General features: G+C 35.9%; 1 protein-coding gene across 1 annotated transcript in view; it reads left to right on the top strand.

Annotated features, from left to right (window-relative positions):
- Nucleotides 1–20,167, top strand: part of Cftr (CF transmembrane conductance regulator) — a 140,163-nt gene that overhangs the window by 83,811 nt on the left and 36,185 nt on the right. Inside the window, exons 15-21 of the mRNA XM_035451397.1 lie at nucleotides 1,925–2,624; nucleotides 4,443–4,571; nucleotides 7,982–8,019; nucleotides 8,747–8,997; nucleotides 12,434–12,513; nucleotides 14,859–15,009; nucleotides 16,272–16,499. Of these exons, the coding sequence (XP_035307288.1) occupies nucleotides 1,925–2,624; nucleotides 4,443–4,571; nucleotides 7,982–8,019; nucleotides 8,747–8,997; nucleotides 12,434–12,513; nucleotides 14,859–15,009; nucleotides 16,272–16,499 (1,577 nt within the window). The remainder of the gene's footprint in view (nucleotides 1–1,924; nucleotides 2,625–4,442; nucleotides 4,572–7,981; nucleotides 8,020–8,746; nucleotides 8,998–12,433; nucleotides 12,514–14,858; nucleotides 15,010–16,271; nucleotides 16,500–20,167) is intronic.

Raw genomic sequence — 20,167 nt, 5'->3', positions numbered from 1 at the left:
ATTTGTGTGACTCAGAGTAGCAGAATGTAACACATAACTTATTTAATTCTGGCCAAGGTCCTGCTTATTTTCCTTTATTATATATTAAATAATATGTTTTAATTCTGGACTTAACTACATTTAACCCATGAAACCAACAAAAGCCCCCCATTCTAAAACTACTTTTATTCTGAAAGAACTAATTTCAGATTATTTTGTTTGACATTTTCAGTTTATGTCTGATTTAAGTTGAGTGTATTAGCCTGGTTTATCTGGTCACAATCCCAAGAATATGTTATTCCCATTCTCTGAATGAAATGCCAAGTCCCATCAACACCATCTCCACTCCACACTTCCCAACCCCCAGTTTTGCTCGTAAGCTTGTGAATAATCTATAGTAAAGAAGTAATACATGATAAGGATCTTAATAATTCACTTCAATCTTCTATTACTTAATTTTAATCTAAATTAAAAGGTTACAGGAGGCTCTAGTCATGTTTCTACTTCCCTTAAAGCTTAGAGCATCATCTCCTTCAGTACAGTCTTGCATTAACATACCTGTTATCTTGAGTCTCTGAAGTTGCTCTGTAATGGCCATTGCATCAAGTCCCCTGAGTTCATACAATTAGAACGCTGAATAACCATGACTACTTTAAGCACATAACTCAGCTTAAGACAAACATTTTCTATTTCTTCTCTCTCTCCATTTTTATTTAAATTAGAAACAAGATTATTTTCCATGTCAATCCCAGTTCCCTCTGCCTCCCCTTCTCCCTTGCCCCCCACAACTAACACCCTGCCTATGCCATACCCTTTTTTCTCCCCAGGGAGGTTGAGGCCTTCCATAGGGGATCTTAAGAGTCTAAGACAAACATTTTCTAAGCCATTAATAAAATGCAAGAGCACAAACTCTTGAACAGTACAGAATGATACAGGTTCTGTGTGATGCCTTAGCAGGAAGGTTGTCCTAGAATTTCACATGAACCATATTGTTGGACCCTTTGCTTGGATTACTTGTTCAGATCTTCTAGCAGTCATTGTGCTGGTTTTGTTTGTTCAGTTTTTTGTTTTGCTTTACATACAATAGAGATTAGATTCATTGTAAGGGGAAAAACAGCTTTTATTTTAAGAGCTGGATGCTCTTTGGTTCTAGGACTTTGCTTAGTTCCAGCAATATGGGCTTCTACCAAAGCCTTCCCACACATTGGCCTTTTATAAGTCTGTTCTCAGAAGGCCTCTCTAGTTTGAGACAGAGAAAGAGAAAATTCCATTAAATGTAAATAATCCCTAGTACTATATTTATGATGTTATGACTGTAATTGCTATTGTCTTACTTCATAAACTTGGATATTGTTTATATTTAAGGATATAGTGATGGCTCTTTATTTTTTATATTTACTGGATAAAAGAAACTCACTCTGCCTAGAGAGTATGCTTCAAGATTTAAAGTATAGGAAAATTTTATTGGAGGAAAGTTAAATTGCTTAAGTATTTCTCAGTTGTTATGCCTTGCTTAAAAAACAGATTAGTCAACATAAAATGCATGAGAAAATTAATTAAAAACAGAAAATCTCTGACATTTAAATATATGTGGAAATATAAACTTTCAGGAACATTAAAGATCATCTAACAATTCCTTTGTTTTCTAGAGAAATAAACCAAGACCTAAAAGAAAATGATTTGGTTAAAATCAGATAATTATTGATTATCAAAAATTGAGTTTCATTCCATGTCTCCTAGTATGATACGATATTTCATGCTGCAATTCAAGAGGCACCTAATCGTTACTGTGGAGTATATATCCATATGAGCATATTAAGTTAGGTAGCAAAATGGCATGATGGAGATGGTATGCAGTGAAACATTAATAACATGCTAAAGTTAAACATAAAATATAAATCACTGTTTATGAAGTCAAATCTTATGTATTTTTATATTTCCAAAGCTGTGTCTGTAAATTGATGGCCAACAAAACCAGGATTTTGGTCACTTCTAAAATGGAACATTTAAAGAAAGCTGACAAAATACTAATTTTGCATGAGGGCAGCAGCTATTTCTATGGGACCTTTTCTGAATTACAAAGTCTACGTCCAGACTTCAGTTCAAAACTCATGGGGTATGATACTTTTGACCAGTTTACTGAGGAAAGAAGAAGTTCAATTCTAACTGAGACCTTACGCAGGTTCTCAGTAGATGATTCCTCTGTCACCTGGAGCAAAACCAAACAGGCATTTAAACAGACTGGCGAGTATGGAGAAAAAAGGAAGAGCTCTGTTCTAAGTTCTATGAAGAAATTTTCCATTGGGCAAAAGATTCCATTTGTCATAGAAGATTCTGATGAGTTCCAAGACAGGAGACTCTCTGTTGTTCCAGAGTCTGAACAGGGAGAGACAGCCCTGCCTCGAAGCAATATGATCCCCACTGGCCCCGCATTTTCAGGAGGCAGAAGAAGACAGTCTGTTTTGGACCTCATGACACACACACCCACCCAAGGCTTCAGCAACATCCAGAGGACAAGGACTTCCATTCGAAAAATCTCCTTAGCTCCTCAGATAAATTTAAAGGATGTGGATATATATGCAAGACGGTTGTCTGAGGACAATGCATTCAACATCACTGAAGAAGTTAATGAAGAAGATTTAAAGGTATGTGCCTTCCATATCTTAAGATGCTCTCATCCCAACTCTATAATTTCAGTACGTTTTGCTATGTTTTACATGTTGCATTGCATTCTATGATAGTCTCTGGGTTAAGGGTTCAATTAGCTATGTAAGCAACTTCAAAATATGAAACAACTATTTCTGATTGTAATTGAAATCTCCTTTCTCCCCAAAAGTTGTAAGCCAAGCAAGGGCTTAGTATTGAGTCCCTTTACTAGGTCCATGATATGATATTTGTTATTATAAATTAATAATTGTCTGCTCTAGTGATTTTCTAGAACAAAATGAAGTAAAGTATCATGTAAACAAATGGTTGCATTTATGTAGCCATCAAGAAGTGTTTCTAAACATGAATGGCCTAGATAAGGATTAAGAATACCTGGCTTAAAGACAAGACTAATTAACCATTCATGTCTGAATTCAGTTAATGTGCATTTTCTGATCTTTCACGTTTATTTTATGTGTAATATTTTGAAAGTATTTTTTTAAAGAAGCTATGTGAACCTCAACATATATCTACCAATATTTAGACTGAAGGCCCATCACTGTGTAGAGCTCATCAGAATCTCCTTCTGTGACTAATGGAATCTTTTGCACAATGGAAAAGCAAAACAACTTTTCTTAAAATAGAAAGCAATGCAAAACAGGAGGGCTATTGTGTACTAAACAATGCATGTGCCTTAGATGAAGTTAAAAACAGAGTCCTAGTAGATGGCCATGTTTAATGATGCATGTCTTTAATAGAAAGTTACCTTTTGGCCAATCACAAGTCATTTCCTATCTCAGGGTTGAGTTCACTGTGTTGTGAAATAAAGGGATTAAGTAATTCCCCAAAATATACATTTACTACTTCCATACCTTTAAAAAGATTTGCTAAAAGAGAATTCATTTATATGATTTAATATCCATCTACATGAAACTCCCAAATCAAAGTCTACAAATTTGATTCTGCATTGTAATGAATTGTTTCTTTGACTAATATATTGCTAGGTCATCAATCATTTCAACTTCCAGGCAACGCACTATCCCCTATTATAGAAAGTCTCATGTCATTGTCCCTATTTGCAGAAAAAGAAATAAAGTTCTGAGAAATTCAGCACCAGATACCCACTCAACCATCCTAGGCTATTACTTCCAGGTCTTGAATTCAAATAAAGGCCAATCCAATCCCACAATCTAGTTTATAATCAGGGAACCTTAATCCAGGTTTACAGGACTCCTTTGTGAGTCTAATACCACTACTTCATGAATTTTTATGAGGAGCAACCCCATCTTTTTCCTTTAGAATATATAAGGAATCTTTTTCCCATATTTTAAAATATGTCTTCCAAAAGACAAAGGCTTCTAGAGGAATATGTTTAAGATTAGAATTCTGTAATTTAAATCTAACTTTAAAAAAATATAATGCTTAAGGAATATACAAACATAAGCCAGCTTTTTAAAATTAAAGGCTTAATAGCTAGCAAGTTCCAAACTTCGCTTGTCCATGGATCATCGAAACAAGCTATATCAAGGACAGTTTGGGAGCTTCAGTCTGATAGGACCACTCATCTGACAAAATGTGTGGTGCTATGAAGCATTTAAATGCTAATACCACTCTACAAGAGTCACTGTGCTGCTTTTCAAAATGATACTGCTCCAGCAGACATCCTATTTGATGTGACCATCACACATGCATTTCTAATGATTTGTGTTTGTTAAATCCACTTAGCCATATGTATTTCTTTATTTCCCTGAATTATAAATGAATCCTCAGTGGTGGCATGAACTAGATTTGTTTCAGAATCACACTTCTTTCCTCAGGAGTGTTTTTTTGACGATGAGGTGAAGATAACCCCGGTGACGACATGGAACACATACCTCCGATATTTTACTCTCCATAAAAACTTGCTTATAGTGCTGATTTGGTGCTTGGTTGTTTTTCTGGTTGAGGTAAGAATGTTTGGTTATAAACTGTTTCTGTGACTTTAAATCAAGAATTGAATTTGTATGGACATGTACATATAAATGTACATATGTATCTCTCAGTGGTAGTTGCCTTGATAGTTCATAGCTTCTGAAAGCCAACAGGAGCTGGAGAGTTGGCCCAGTGGTTAAGGGCACTGACTCCTTCTCCAGAGGACTAAATAGGATTCCTAACACCCACATGGTGGTTCATGATCACCTGTAAGTCCAGTCCCAGGGAATCTGGTGCTCTTTTCTGGCCTCTGTAAGTACCACTTATATGTGGTACACAGACATATATGCAGGCAAAGCACCAATACATATATAAGTAAATAAAAAACTTAAAACCTTCACAATTAGAATTACTATTGATATTTTAGTATTTAAGACATAACAAAATATACTTTAACACAAATACTATATATGAAGAATTATCATAAAATACATTTTATTGGAAATATTTACTATATTCAACATAAAGATTCATACATATTGTAAAAAGGGTTTTTTTGTTTTTGTGATAAGAGGCACTAAAATCCATACAGCTAGCACGAATCCCAAGTACAGTATAGTTTCATTATCTATAATTTTCAGGTCGTTCATTATATCTCTATATATTTAGTTTTTAGTAATTGAAATTGAATGTTAATTGAAATTAAGCCCTGAAAAGAATTCTAGATATTAACTATGCAGGTGGTGACTCATGGTGGTGGTGATTCTTGTTCATCTGTAGCACCTTTGTCTCAGGCAGCTTCCATTGAGGGACGTTTGGGTGTCTTTCAAAATGACATGGCATAGTATGCCATATTATTTCACTCCATTATTTTTCCTGTTGCTGTGACACTGCACCCAATACGTTAAAGAAGGAAGGATTGATTTTTGGCTTTGTGTTTGAGGGGATATATTACTGGAGGCTGGAAGGCATGAGAGCAGGGCTAGTAGGGTGGTGAGCCAGATTGCATGCATACTGTAAAAAAGCAAACAATGGACAGGAAGTAGGACCAGACTGTAAATGCTTACGGCCTTTACACAAAGATCTACACTCTCCATCAAAGCTCAGGAACCTGCAGATTTCACAGCCTTCCTAAAAAGAACAGTAGCTTGAGACCAAACATTCAGACACATGAGCCTATGGGCCATTTTATATCCAAACCATCAACATTCAACTAAGACAGAAAGGACATCTTATAGTTAAGAAATTTAACTATTTAAGAGAAAACATTTGCCACGTCACTATCCATTATTTACTGAGCTGTCACTATTACTGAAAGAAAGAAAGGAGAAAGGAAAGAAAGAGAGAAGGAAGGAAGAAAGGAAAGAAAGAAAGAAAAAAGGGTGGGAGGGAGGGACAGAGGGAGAGGGGGCGAGAAGGGAGAAAAGGGAAGGGGAAAGGAAGCCATGGTGGACAAACACCATTCATGCCCTCTTAGGGCCAAGAAACAGTCTAATGGCATGATTTTTTCCCAATACCTGTAAGTAGTAGCCAGTTATGTAGGTCTCAAAATGCTGAGTAATAAGAGAAATATAGTAATTTTTAAATGATGTGTGTGGTTGTACAGATAAACACCATATTTGCTAATGTCTGCAATTGTGTTTCTTTCAATCAAAATTTACACATATTTTCCGTGAGACTAAACTTTCTTGGTATCAATTTGTGCATTTCTTTTGACTCCAGGTATATTCCATTATGGAACAGGTGCCAATCCACAACACCAAGATGCATATCTTCTTCCATACCTATTTTAATAATAAAGGCTGTATTTCCATTTATATTTATGATTTTATACCATTCATTCAGTGTTTCCTTTTTGTAATACGAAATAAATTTAGCAGCTCATCCCATCTTTTACTATTTCTCCACAGTTGCTAAACTAGAAAAAAAAACCTCAATTTTTAATTTGCTAACATTTTTCAGAATTGTCATTTTGAAAAAGTATATATTTTATACATTTTCCCTAAAAAGCAATGTATTTTTTAAGTTCTTATTAACACTAAGCAAATAAACTAATATTTCTATTGTGCCACTCTTCTAATGATCCTTCTTAGCATTGTATCATGGACTAGAAGGGGAAAATTTAAACAATAGATTAAGGGATATTTCCTGTTTCCTTTACAATAACCAGAGGGTGTTTTGACTGTAGCATCTGAAGACCCCGTTCACTCTTTTGTCTTATGGTCTTTAAGCCTGCATCAGAGAGCTGCTGTTTCTTTAGATTGTTAATCAAGAATCCCTGAGTGACTATGCATTAGATAATTAAATAAGAGACATGGGGTTTTCCCATAATACTGCCTTTGCTGTCAATAATGGTAGTCCTTTCAAGGCATCATATTTTTGTGGATGTATATTTTAGGGCATTATTTGTCACATGAAATATGTGAAAAATCTGTGAATTAAAGTATACTGTATTCCATGTGCTATAGCATCATGTTTAACCTCCCCAGCTTAGAAATGGGAAATGACTATTATCTATTTTGTTGCTGCTGTATCTTAATCATCGAGGAGTATCCCTCTTTCAAAAATCACATGAACTTTATAGCCTTGAATCATTCTGGAGTGAAATGATAGTTACTCTTTTGTTTCTGTAACCCTCAAATATTTTTCCTGAAGGCCTCCTACAAAGTCTTTGAAAATGCTTTTACTACAGTCAGTAGAAACAGTTTGGATTGATAAATTAATGTGACAGCCAGGAAATAACTTTACATTAGGACCTAGGCCCCTTCTTTAGAAAAATTGTTTGTTGTTCCATTCATAAACATCTATTTCTGGGATTTACTCCTATTCAGAGTGTGTTGGCAATGGCAGACTTTCTTCTAATTGGAACAGGAACAAAGAATGAGTGTAACAATCAAGTCTCTCAGTACTTGTGTCTCATCTAGAGTTCTGAGTATTTGATTAGTCTGAAGACAGAGGAAGACATTTGTATAAGAACGAAGACTTTTTTAAAAGCTTAGATTGTTGCTGGATTTCTTGTTGTTTTACACTGACTTGAATCTCTAGAAAACAAAGATTTTCTTTTCTACTTAAACCGTACATGGAGACTACGTATACAATGAGTAAACATGATGATTAAAATAATGCCATTAGATTTTCATTAATAAAATAAACTAAAATAAAATTTATTCTTTAAGTAGATGAATCTTAACTTTCCTGTAGGATTCAATTCATAGTGCTTGTGGAGTAAATGAGGGAACAGATAAAATGAGTGAAAATGGAATTCCATAAGCTTAATTTGCTCTTGCCCCAGTAGTGTCACTTAAAATAATTACTCCGAAGTGCAAAGCCAAGAATTGAAATTGTGTGCACTTTGATGTTGGTCATGTTGAATTTAGAAATGGTGTGGGAAGCATGGGTGAAGGTGCTAGGAGGAAAAAATCAACTGTGTATTGTTCCATTTCAGGTGGCTGCTTCTTTATTTGTGTTATGGTTGCTTAAAAAGTGAGTATTCCACACATTGTGGATTTTGTTTTGTTTCCATGTGGAGATTATAAAATATTTCCATATCTACTATGTTTCATTGTACCCTCCACATTCCTCCAAGTTATGAGAGGAGAAAAACAAGTTACAGTCATTCCTCAGTTTCTGAGGAGATTGGGTTCCAGGACAAAGGTACTAAATTCGACACTCAAGCCCCATATGTAAAGTTGTATAGTATTTGTATGTGTCCTATGCATGTCAGAACATATACTTTAAACTAGCTCTAGATTTATATGATGCTTAGTATAGTAGAAGCTTTATGCAAGTGATTGCTATAATGAATCATTTAGGGAAATGATGACAAGAACAAAATAGTTAAGTGCATGTTCAATAAAGATACAATTTAAGAACCGTTTCCTCAATCCACTATTAGCTGAATCCTCAAAAGATTCTTAAAGTTTGCTATATTTGTTCAAGTTGAAAGCTGTTTAGTGCCTTCAGCTCTTCATTTATATCTAAAAAAATTAGTTGTTTACAGTTTCCATGAAATGCAATAGTTTCTACTAAGTGTTTTGCTCAAATAAGTATCAATTACATCTTTTTCAATTATAAGAAAACTTAAAACTTTTTTCAAGACAAAATTTATCAAACTAAGGGGTTGTCTTTTTTTAAGCCAATCATTCATGCTTCTTTATATTTATTTTTATTATGATTCAATTGTAAAATAACACTTTTTTATGTTTTGCAGCAACCCTATGCATAATGGGAACAATGGTACTAAAAGTACAAATAACACCTATCTTGTGATTATCACCAATACCAGCTTCTATTATATTTTTTACATTTACGTGGGAGTGGCTGACACTCTGCTTGCCTTGAGCTTCTTCAGAGGTTTGCCGCTGGTGCACACACTAATCACAGCATCAAAAATTTTACACCAGAAAATGTTACATTCTATTCTTCATGCACCAATGTCAACCTTCAACTCGCTGAAAGCAGGTACTTTCAATTAGTGGTATAAAAAGGAGCTGTCTGCTTACTTGCTTTCTAACAACAGCATGGACTTGAGCGCAGGCCTCTTCCCTTTATTCCGCTGCCCTGTGTCACATCCCTCAGATGTTGCAGTCAATCAGGTCTATGGTTCCCAGTTTTCTCTGTCAGTCTAGTAAGGTAACTAATGTTTTTTGGGAGGAGGAAGTTTTGAGGCAGGGTTTCTCTGTGGCTTTGGAGGCTGTCCTGGAACTAGCTCTTGCAGACCAGGCTGTTCTCGAACTCACAGAGATCTTCCTGCCTCTGCCTCCTGAGTGCTGGGATTTAAGGTGCGTGTCACCACTGCCGGGTGGGTAACTGATTTTGTCATAGCGGGATTCTGATGCTATAGTCTCAGTAAAAGCAGCTTCTTTTGGATAACTTGGATGTTTTCTTTTTACATACTTGGTCTAGCTTTTTCCCAGGCATCATATGGTCATGAATAATATTGTTTACAGGAGGCAGAAATTTGAAGTTGTCATGGAAAAACATAAAATTCTACTTTGAAAAGTGTCTTGATGGGGAGAATATCTGTATCATGAGAGTCTTCAAGAGCATTCATATGAATGCATTAAAGGACTTTGTGGGACAGGGGAAGATTTTAAATATATTTTAAGACAACTGTAGGGCATGGTACGTGGTAACAGGCATTTTGACACCATTGTAATTACAGTCACAGAAAGTAAGAGAATTGGGAAAAAGAACCAAACATTTGAAAATCAGTGGTAATAAGGTTCTTTGAAAATGTGTTACAATCATTACCTATGGATAAGCTCACATTTAAAGACTGTGAAGAGAATGAGTACCCTAAGTGTCCTGATGGCAGTAATTGGAGGTCCTTCTGTGTGGTCCTAAGCCAGGGAAAGCCTGGAACATAAATATGAACCAGATTTCATTCTTTCCCCAGAGGTGTTCACAAGCAAGGAGAGAGATCAGGCACGAAAATTATACTAAATATAAAATAAGTTGGAGAATTGAGACTTTTTAGCATGGTCTGTTTCTAAAAACCTCAAAATAAATGCACATCAGGTTTTCTAGGTGACAGAAGTTAAGTGTTGGTGTACTAGAAAAACAATGATATTTTTTCCTGGAGCCCTTCTGTCTCACCAAAGGGTTGCCTCATTTGAATATGCTCCTGGTCATCCTCCTTTGCTAGAGCAATTTTATAATTAAGGGAATGGCCAATTCATTTGATCTGGTGAGCTTGACTTCTGAAATCCCAAGAGGGTAGGGGTTTTCCCCATTTCTGGCAAACTACAACACGGGCCGTGAATCACAGTGGAAAGGACACAAACATTTGAGTCTAAGTTTGGCGACATCTGAATGGTTATTATGGTTGTTAACATCCTATGTGAAATAAATGTTAGTGTCTCTTTGTCATTCCCTTCTGGGGGTATTGCTCCCAAAGGAAGTGCACTTTTCTTTCCCTCTCCAGAACACCTCAGTGCATTCTGTCTTCTCTCTTTCACATGTTAGTGATGAGCATACATTCTTCTTTTCTCATTTGTCTCTCAAACATTCATCTGGTTTTAGGTGAATTTCTAATCACCTTTGTGTTATTTGTGTTCCTCCTTATTCACCCTCTTGATCAACTAAGCAAGTTGATCATAGAACATTTCCTTTTGGCCTTTTCTCATTTTTTTTTGTTCTTGTTGTCCATAAGAATTTTGCTTTCTATTAAATAAGAAACTGTTAGATTTATGGTGTATGATTCTTCTTCTGTTACATAGCTATTCTGTTATACTTGGCAACAACCCCTTAGAATTTCTCCTAGATACGTTCTTCAAAATCATACCTTGACCTTGATTTTCCATGACATTAATTATCTCTGACTCTTTGACTTTCTTATGCTACATTTCCCTACCTTGTCACACTCAAATGAATTTGTGCTCACATAGATTCATAATTTAGGTCCTCAACGAAGTGTGGTTATATTAGCTAGAACACTACTAGTTGAAATAAAATTTGAAATAGAAACATCATTATAATGACACTCTTTGTCAAAGTTAACTTTCAGTCTCTAAATGGTAATTTTAAATGTCATGGGGTATGCATTCATTATCTGGGTTATTTATGAAAGGATATACCAATATTCTTAATGAATATGTTAATATATAACATATATATAACATATATATCTAGATAGATAGATAGATAGATAGATAGATAGATAGATAGATAGATAGATATCACGTCTACAAAAGGCTTTTTGCTTTGGTTATTGGGTCATATAAAATAAACATGGAATAATCCCATTCACCTCAAAAATCTACCATGTGGGAAAAGAGATATGACATATGTGCACACAAGCAACTATGATATACAGCATTTATGTAGTCTCTGTAACAAGGAGAGGAAGAGATTACTTCCAGATGCAGCAAGTACCAACTCAGTTTTGCCGATAGGGTATCTGAGTTGAGCCAGGAAAGTACAAATTTGGCAAAAGGAGATGAGGAGAAAGGGTTTTAGATAGAAGGAAACAGCACATAGGCCAAGTACTGTGGTAGGAAAGGTTAGACGGTCTAAAGAATAGACACATTCACCTCAAACAGTGTATTTCATTAGAGGAATCAAGGTTATTTAAGGACACACTCTTGGAAAGTATTAAATATTTTAAATATTAAACAAAGAATTTTGGACTTTATTCTGAAGTTAATAGTGAATGAATGATAAGGTTAACTATTACAATGTTGCCATAGTGTTATGCTACAGTTTATCAAATTGCTTAGCTCCTTTGTAGACAGTGAATCCCTCAAGGACAAAGGGAGTGAGTAGTCACCTTTATCATCTCTGTGCCCAGCATTGTCCCGGGCATGTGATTTCTAGTTCATTTGGGGCAACAGATAATCAAAACTTAGATGTCTGAGTCTGGAATTTAGAGTGCAGGTTGAAGCTTAGATTACCAGTGAAGAAGATGGAGAAAATAAAGAAGGATGACCCATCTGGCATATTTTGAAGGAGATCGCTGTGGATTCTGCAGAGTTGCATCTGGAGGGCACACCCAGAGGGAGGGTGTGTCTGCCCTATGTGGTGGAGATGAATGTAGAGAGATGATGAACACACACCCATTAAGGTCGCTTGAAACTCAGAGTGGCAGAAGTGAGGTCTGAGTGGTAGGATGACCAGCCACACCTCACTTTAATTATAGTAAGAACCTGATTTCAAGACATTAGTTTGAGCTGACTCTTAAAGGGCTCTGTGTTTTATAAAAGTTCAAAAGTAAGAGACAATAACTTCAATACATGTTAGAATTTTGAGCAAAGCTAATATTTGATAAGTCCTTGATCTTCTGATTAGATGAAAATTCTTAATCTAAATTGTTTGGCTGTAAGCCAAATTGAACATGAAATATGTTGATGTTCTTTTAAATGTGATTACTTTTTGAGAATTTTTATTTGTATCACAGGTGGGATTATTAACAGATTCTCCAAAGATGTTGCAATTTTGGATGACTTTCTACCTCTTACCATATTTGACTTCATCCAGGTTTGTACAGTTTGAAAAACTCTTGATAACTATTATCAAGAGTTTTCTATGAGCCATAAAGTTTTCTCAATAGTTTCAAAAAAGGCAAATGAATTTTTGCTGATTTTACCTACAATAGTTGAAGTCCTGGATAACAACTAACTTTCATGGAAAGCAGTCTTTATAAGTCACAAATTTAATGAACTCAGTAACTAGGCAGGTGTGTTTATTTCCGGCAGACCCACCTGCTTGGATTGATTTGAAGGGCTCAAAAGATCACCTTCCATCAATCATTGACCATAAAATCTATTTGATAGCACCCTCCATTTCTTTAGTCCCACACTGAAATGAAAATGGAGTCCCTGGATAGGCTACACTCCAATCCAGCCTGATCCATGAGGAATACAAGTTAGATAAACAGTTTCTCCACAAAATGGGACTCAATGGAGAGGCAGAAGATGACTTTTTGAAAACATGAAGATTCTATGAGGGCTACTCCTAAATAATAGTTGTGACTCGACCTGCAGGATAGCCATGCTGTGAAACTGACTGTCCAGCCAGCTTATGAACATGACCTTGAGCCACAATAGGACTGCAAGGTCACAAGACACAGGGGACTTGTAAGCTGATACCCTTGCCTGCTGATCCAGATACAGCCTTCTGAGCTTCCTGATGGCTTCCTGACACTTCACAGACTAAATGCACTTGGAGAAATAGTTGTAATACAACACTGCTCTTATTGGGATGACTCATTCTTATATCTTGTTCCCTTCTCTTCTCTCCAAAATAATCCTATATTGAAAGAACTTGAATAAAAAAAATAGGGACTATCACCCTCATGTGTATACACAAGCAACATCAGCAGATGCAGAGAAACCAGCTGTTGGTTTATCTCCTCTGAAATGATTGACATAATCAAATACACTTACTGTTCTAAGTGAACTGTGTTTTGGATTTCCTTCATTGCTGTGTTTAAAGATATAACTTAGCAGTAGCAGCACCTGTTGGAATTTTTTAACCCATGTTTTGATTCAGGTGCTCAAAAGTGTGACTTTGTGTCTATTTAACACTAGTCATTAGTTCCCCATTCCAGGAAAGTAAATAATAGGTGCATAATACGAATATACTAATAAAGTATAATATAATGCAATGCAGTAAAATAATTATTAACTAGAATGTGGACATATATCTGGGTCTGTATGCTAAAGTATTAAAATAGTGCTGATTGATAATTATTTCCTTATTTTTATGGTCTACTGAGTGCCTTCTGTCAATTTAAAGTTCACCTCAGAAATCTGAGTTAATTTTCAAATATTTATCCTGCAAATTAAAGTTTTGTTTTTTAATTTGTTATGGCTTTCAAGTCCCATGAAGCTTGAAAAGTTTCAGCTGAAGTCCTAGAGCTACTCCAGCTTCATGAAGTAGCAAACAACTGAAAGATTTCCATAGATCTAAAAATCCACCCTGACAATTCCCTGTAAGGGTACCAGCTAGCTAACCCAAGGAACCTAGTGAAGATTTGGCTCATTCATTAGCATATGGAAGTTACACTAGGTTGGGTTTAAAATGATTATTATTTATGGTTAGCATATCCAAATGAGCTATTGTGAAATAAATATTAGGAGAAGTTTTACCTTTTGAAAGTAATGTGTGCTTGATGTCATGTCGATATCCATCTGCTAAACACGTGCCAATATTGCAAACAGCAGTCTAGTTTCCTGGGAGGTAATGTAGAGAAATGTCTGTGTTGGTAGGCAAAACACATTTTGACAGTGTAAATAGGAAAAATGCTTAATTTCAAATTAAATCTACTACCTACCATAATCTTTTTTAATTATTAGAGTATCTCTAATTATTACAATAGGAATAGGTGAGTTTTGAGAAGGGAGTAAGACATTAAATAATACTTTCAGTATTTAATATGAAAAGCTTGGGTCAGAAAATTGAGCTTGCCTATATGACTAAACCTATATTTAGAACAGATATTTGTGACTCAAAATGCTGTGTTGAGAATGCTCCATTTTAAAAAACTCTCTTAACAAAATCATGAAAATTATCATTTGCCCTTGTATTATTTAAAAAATTCATTGTTTCAAAGGATTGGATGAAGAAAATCATTGTCATGTAAAATTTACTTTTTACACAGTTTATATCTGATAAATAAAAACATCCTAAGATAAGAAAAAATTGTTTCCGTGTAGCCTGAAGAAAGTGCCTTTCAGATAGTATCCTCCTTGGAGAACGCACTGTTTCCTTACTAAGAATTGAACAAGTGCAATAATAGGTGTAGATGTGTCACCAAGACACTGTGTCCACTTTCCAGAGTGAAAATCTGTCCTCACCACCATGCTTTCTCTATCCCACAGTTGCTGTTCATTGTGATTGGAGCTATAATAGTCGTGTCGGTTTTGCAGCCCTACATCTTCCTGGCAACCGTGCCTGGGTTAGTGGTCTTTATCTTACTGAGGGCATATTTCCTTCATACCTCCCAACAACTCAAACAACTGGAATCTGAAGGTACAGCATGGAATGGATGTGCAGGGTTCTCCTGGACTTAAGGGAGCCACAGGAGCTTTTTGTGATTTACTACCATTATCCTACTTTCCAACAAAAAGTTTCATGCTGTAATATGTAATATTATAGAACAGTAGGATATGTGTGTGGGGGTGGGGAATGCTTGCCCATGCAGTCTGATGTCAAGAAATCTTTGTCAATTGTTTTTTTTTTTACTTTTTTCTTTCCTTTCCTCTCCTCTTCTTCCTTCGTTCTTCGTGTGTGTGTGTGTGTGTGTGTGTGTGTGTGTGTGTGTGTGTGTGTGTGTGTGAGAGAGAGAGAGAGAGAGAGAGAGAGAGAGAGAGAGAGAGAGAGAGAGAGAGAGAGAGAGGAGAGACCTTAAGCTCTTAAGCTTGTTGCTTCAGCTAGAATGACTGCCCCAGGAGGCCTTGGGACCCACCTGTCTTTACCCCTAGCATTACAGACATTCAGGCCAGGCCCAGTGTTTCACAATTTCAGGTCCTGATGCTTGTACAGCAAGCACACTTCCCACTTAGCTCTCCCCAGCCTAACAATGATTTTTTTGGATGTGTAATAAAACAAAGTACACATGGACTTAATTTGTCATTCAGTATGACTTTGTTTTGGTCTTCAAACAAATATATAACCATACCATAATTATTCATAGATATTCATAATTTCTTACATTGGTCAAAGTAAAAACAGTAATGCTTTCATTCCTCAGAGTTTCGCCTAGATTTCAAGTGAAACCAGACAGAATTCTTCGTTTTCCTTAATGTCCTGGCTTCTTTTGGTTAATCTTTGCTTGAGCTCTTTAGGTAGTTTGTCTTTCAAAAGAAGCCTTGGTGTGGGGAAATTTTCTATAACAGAATAAGCTCAAAGTGTTTCTTTGAAACTTAAAAGTTAAATCAATTCAAAGAAAATTTTCAATGAGAGATTTAGAAATTTGACTCTTAACAACAAAACTCATTTTCTCAGCAGTTAGTAATTTAGGATTAGCCAAGAATAATGACTACTGTTTGCCAAGAAATGTGAGTTATAAAGGAGAATAATTCTGTACTGAATTATCACCCATGATTGGCTGGTGAAAGGAGGGGCCTTGAACTATAAATTATAAAAGTAAGCTTGTCTTGGGGTAAGAGCCCCTCCAACCAGTGATGCTTTATATGTTGTTGCTCCTAAGTTAATCTTTGTCAGAGCATGGTAATGTGAAATTCTGTTCTGTATTACAAGCTTCATGTTATCTCCAATGGAATGATTCACAGGCAGGAGTCCAATTTTCACCCACCTTGTTACAAGTGTAAAAGGACTGTGGACACTTCGTGCCTTTGGACGCCAACCCTACTTTGAAACTCTGTTCCACAAAGCTCTGAATTTACACACTGCCAACTGGTTTATGTATCTGTCAACCTTACGCTGGTTCCAAATGAGAATAGACATGATTTTTGTCCTCTTCTTCATTGTTGTTACCTTCATTTCCATTTTGACAACAGGTACTGTGAACTTATTAACAACTTTGCTGAGCATCTAGGTAAAAATTTCTGTCATTGAATAAAATGCATTTTTAATTAAAATTAAATAGTTTAGATGTTTTAAAAGTATTATGGAGCTTATCCACAAGGACAAGTGATTTCTTTGCATTTCTGTTGTTTTGTTTCCAAATAATTTATTTGGTTTAAAGATTTATATGGTATTTTCCCCTGGTTCCACTGTTTTAAAAATGAGGAGATACTGGTTCAGATGGCATGAATGTGATTAATAGAAAAAAAAAGTCTTCTCGTGGTAATGTTGGCAAAGAATCCTGACTTCAGAATTAATAGATTTCTGTTTTAAGGAAATCTCTGAATTGGAGAGAGAAATGTGCATGTGCATGCAAGCCCGAGCACACACACACATACACATGCACACACACCTACACATGCACACACATGCATACATACACACACACACATACACACAATACATACACACATACACATGCACACACACATACACACAATACATACACACATACACATGCACATACACGTATACATACACACACACATACACACATACACATGCACACACGCATACATACACACACACACATACACATGCACACACACGCATACTCACACACGCACACACACATACACACGCACACACACATACACACAATACATACACACATACACATGCACACACACGCATACATACACACACACATACACACATACACATGCACACACACGCATATTCATATACACGCACACACACATACACACAATACATACACACATACGCATACATACACACACACATACACACATACACATGCACACACACGCATACTCATATACACGCACACACACATACACACAATACATACACACATACACATGCACACACATGCATACATACATCTGCACACACACATACACACAATACACACACATACGCATGCACACACATACACACAACACATACACATGCATACATACATGTGCACACACATGCATACACATGCACACACATGCATACATACACACATGCACACACATAACACAATAATACACATGCACACACATACACACACATGCACATACACACACATACACATACACACACATGCACATACACACACACACACATACACACACATACACACATATACACATACATACACATGCACACACACACACATACACATGTACACACACATCCACACACACAAACACATACACAACACACAAATAAACACATGCATTTGCACATGCATGCGCGCTTCTCTCATCGTTCCTGTAAATTTTCTTCTTTTAACAGATGCTTATTTGTAAAATTCTTTGTCTTATTTGAATTTTGAAGAAATAAAAATTGCCACAGAAGTAAAATAATCTAGATAAACTGTGTTATTTTTCAAATACTAAGGTTCTGAAATTTACTATTTTTGAGCAAAAAAGACAGAGTATGTGACATAATGCACGTCAGAAAAGAAAATTAAAATCTATACAGATAAATGAGTACCTCTATTTTAAGGTGTTGGATTTCTGAGCCAAAATGCTATATGTTTTATATATAACATTTTATTATGTATAAAACATTACATATTGTATGTATGGCAGAAGTTCAGAATGAATGTCACACCAATGCCATGTTTGCAACATTATTTGATTATAAGAATAGAATTGCTCAACCCTAAAGGAACCACCATTTGATGAGTTATCAGAAGGCCTCATGCAGCTTCAGGGTGGGTGTCACACTTGGGTAGCTGGAGGGACAAGAACAGGCACCAGAGTCAGGCATAGGCATGCTTCTGTCTCTTAAACAGATGCTGGCTTGTGTTCAGCACTTCCTATGGACACTTCATGTCCTCTCGTGTGTGTATTTTTTCTTCCCTTCCTCCCACCTCTCCCTCCCTCCCTCCCCCCTCCCCTCCTCCCCTCCTTCCTTCCTTCCTTCCTTCTTTCCTTCTTTCTTTCTTTCTTTCTTTCTTTCTTTCTTTCTTTCTTTCTTTCTTTCTTTTTCTCTCTTTTGTGTCTCCCTCTCCCTCCCTCCTTCTCTCCCCCTCCATCATCCCTTAAAGATTGATTAGTTGCCTTCATTTACAAGGACCACACCTCATGAACTTCATGTGGCTTCTCCATTCTGCCTTTTGAATTAATGGTAGAGAAACTCCGTCTAATTATAAAGGCCTAGAGAGTATGGAAAGCAGATTCCTTTTGGCTTTGGGCCCTCTGAAGATACACAACTGCTGTGAGGATGGTCAACTTCCCCATGCATTGCTTTCTCAATGCTTCACTGGGAAGTGAATCTATGAGAATGATATAAATAGGTAGGCATGTCTGTGACTCTTCAGCTGTGCAGAAGAGTACCTTAAAATGATTTGGGGGAAACAGAGTGTTGATTATTTTTATATAAGCTTATTAAAAGTGGATCAAATATGACGGAATTACATGGAGTAAAACTTAATAATTAATTCTGATCAAGTCCTGGCTTACCAAGGTCAGCATTGTACAGCACCTCCAGTTGATTTGAGAAGCACGGCCTAAGAATTCAGCCATTGCTGACCAGACCCTATTGGTCTCAACTAATATTAATTTGTATTAACTTACAGGCATCGAATGACTTCTCCAATTGTTCTTGTGTGCACAGACACACAGTAATACCTCTTCCATAGTACTGTGATATTTTTTTCAAAACAGTGTAGTCTTGTCTGTAACTATTACATTACTTGTTGTCGTAATCAGTGAAATTTTATCTTACTTATTTTTAGCCTTCACATAAGAAATATCTAGGAGACCCGGATGAACTTTGAACAATTTTCAATACATTATTTGATGCTAGAAAAGCAGTTATGTGCTGTCTGTGTTGGATCTTAAACTGGAGAAAATGTACACATGAAAAATTTCAGTCAATAATAGTGTGACTTGCTCATCTGTGTCTAACATTATGGTAATTAGTTATTGCTAGATTAAAGCACTATAGTTGGGACATGATAATTTGAGTTAATAATAATTTATGAATATTTATCTTGGATATTTTTATGATCATAATTCTGAATTTTTTTTAAATTTAATTAGTTGTCCTTTCTAATCCTAAAAGAAATTTACTCTAAATCATGTTAGCACTGTCCTTTTCAAGCATATTGGTCTTTTTCCTTCTTTCTTTTAGTATAATGAGCAAACTTTTCTCTTGAGAAAAAGTTGACATTAGTTTTTTGACTGCCTGGTGACACAGCAAGTCTACTTTCTTCTGGACAACCTCTGATTATCAGAGACAGTGACCATTGCAAAGGTGCTAAGCATTTCTGCCGAAGATACTCAAATGTGTGCATCCCTCTTTGACTTTTTTACAGGAGCTCATTTGGATCTAGGGCTTTTTTTCTGCTGTTCAATCTAGTATTTGTTTTTATTGTTACATATAGACTAATAGTAGAAGAGACAAATGTGTTGTCTACCTAATACCAACATTACCTTCAGTTCCTAAACAGCATTTTAAAGTGCAAAAATTTTCCAATATTCAGTCTCTATTGACTTTAAAAATTGGCTGAGAGCTTATTCTATGAGGGCATTATTGTTCCTAGGAATTGCTAAATCAGCATTAAATTGAAATTTGAATGAAATGACATGTGATAAGAGAGATATGAGTAAAATAATTCACAGAAGAGAAAGATAACGTG

This window comes from Cricetulus griseus (assembly GCF_003668045.3).
Source record: "Cricetulus griseus strain 17A/GY chromosome 1 unlocalized genomic scaffold, alternate assembly CriGri-PICRH-1.0 chr1_0, whole genome shotgun sequence".
NCBI lineage: Eukaryota > Metazoa > Chordata > Mammalia > Rodentia > Cricetidae > Cricetulus > Cricetulus griseus.
Note: the sequence above shows the minus strand (reverse complement) of the source record. Positions and strands in the feature narration are given on the sequence as shown.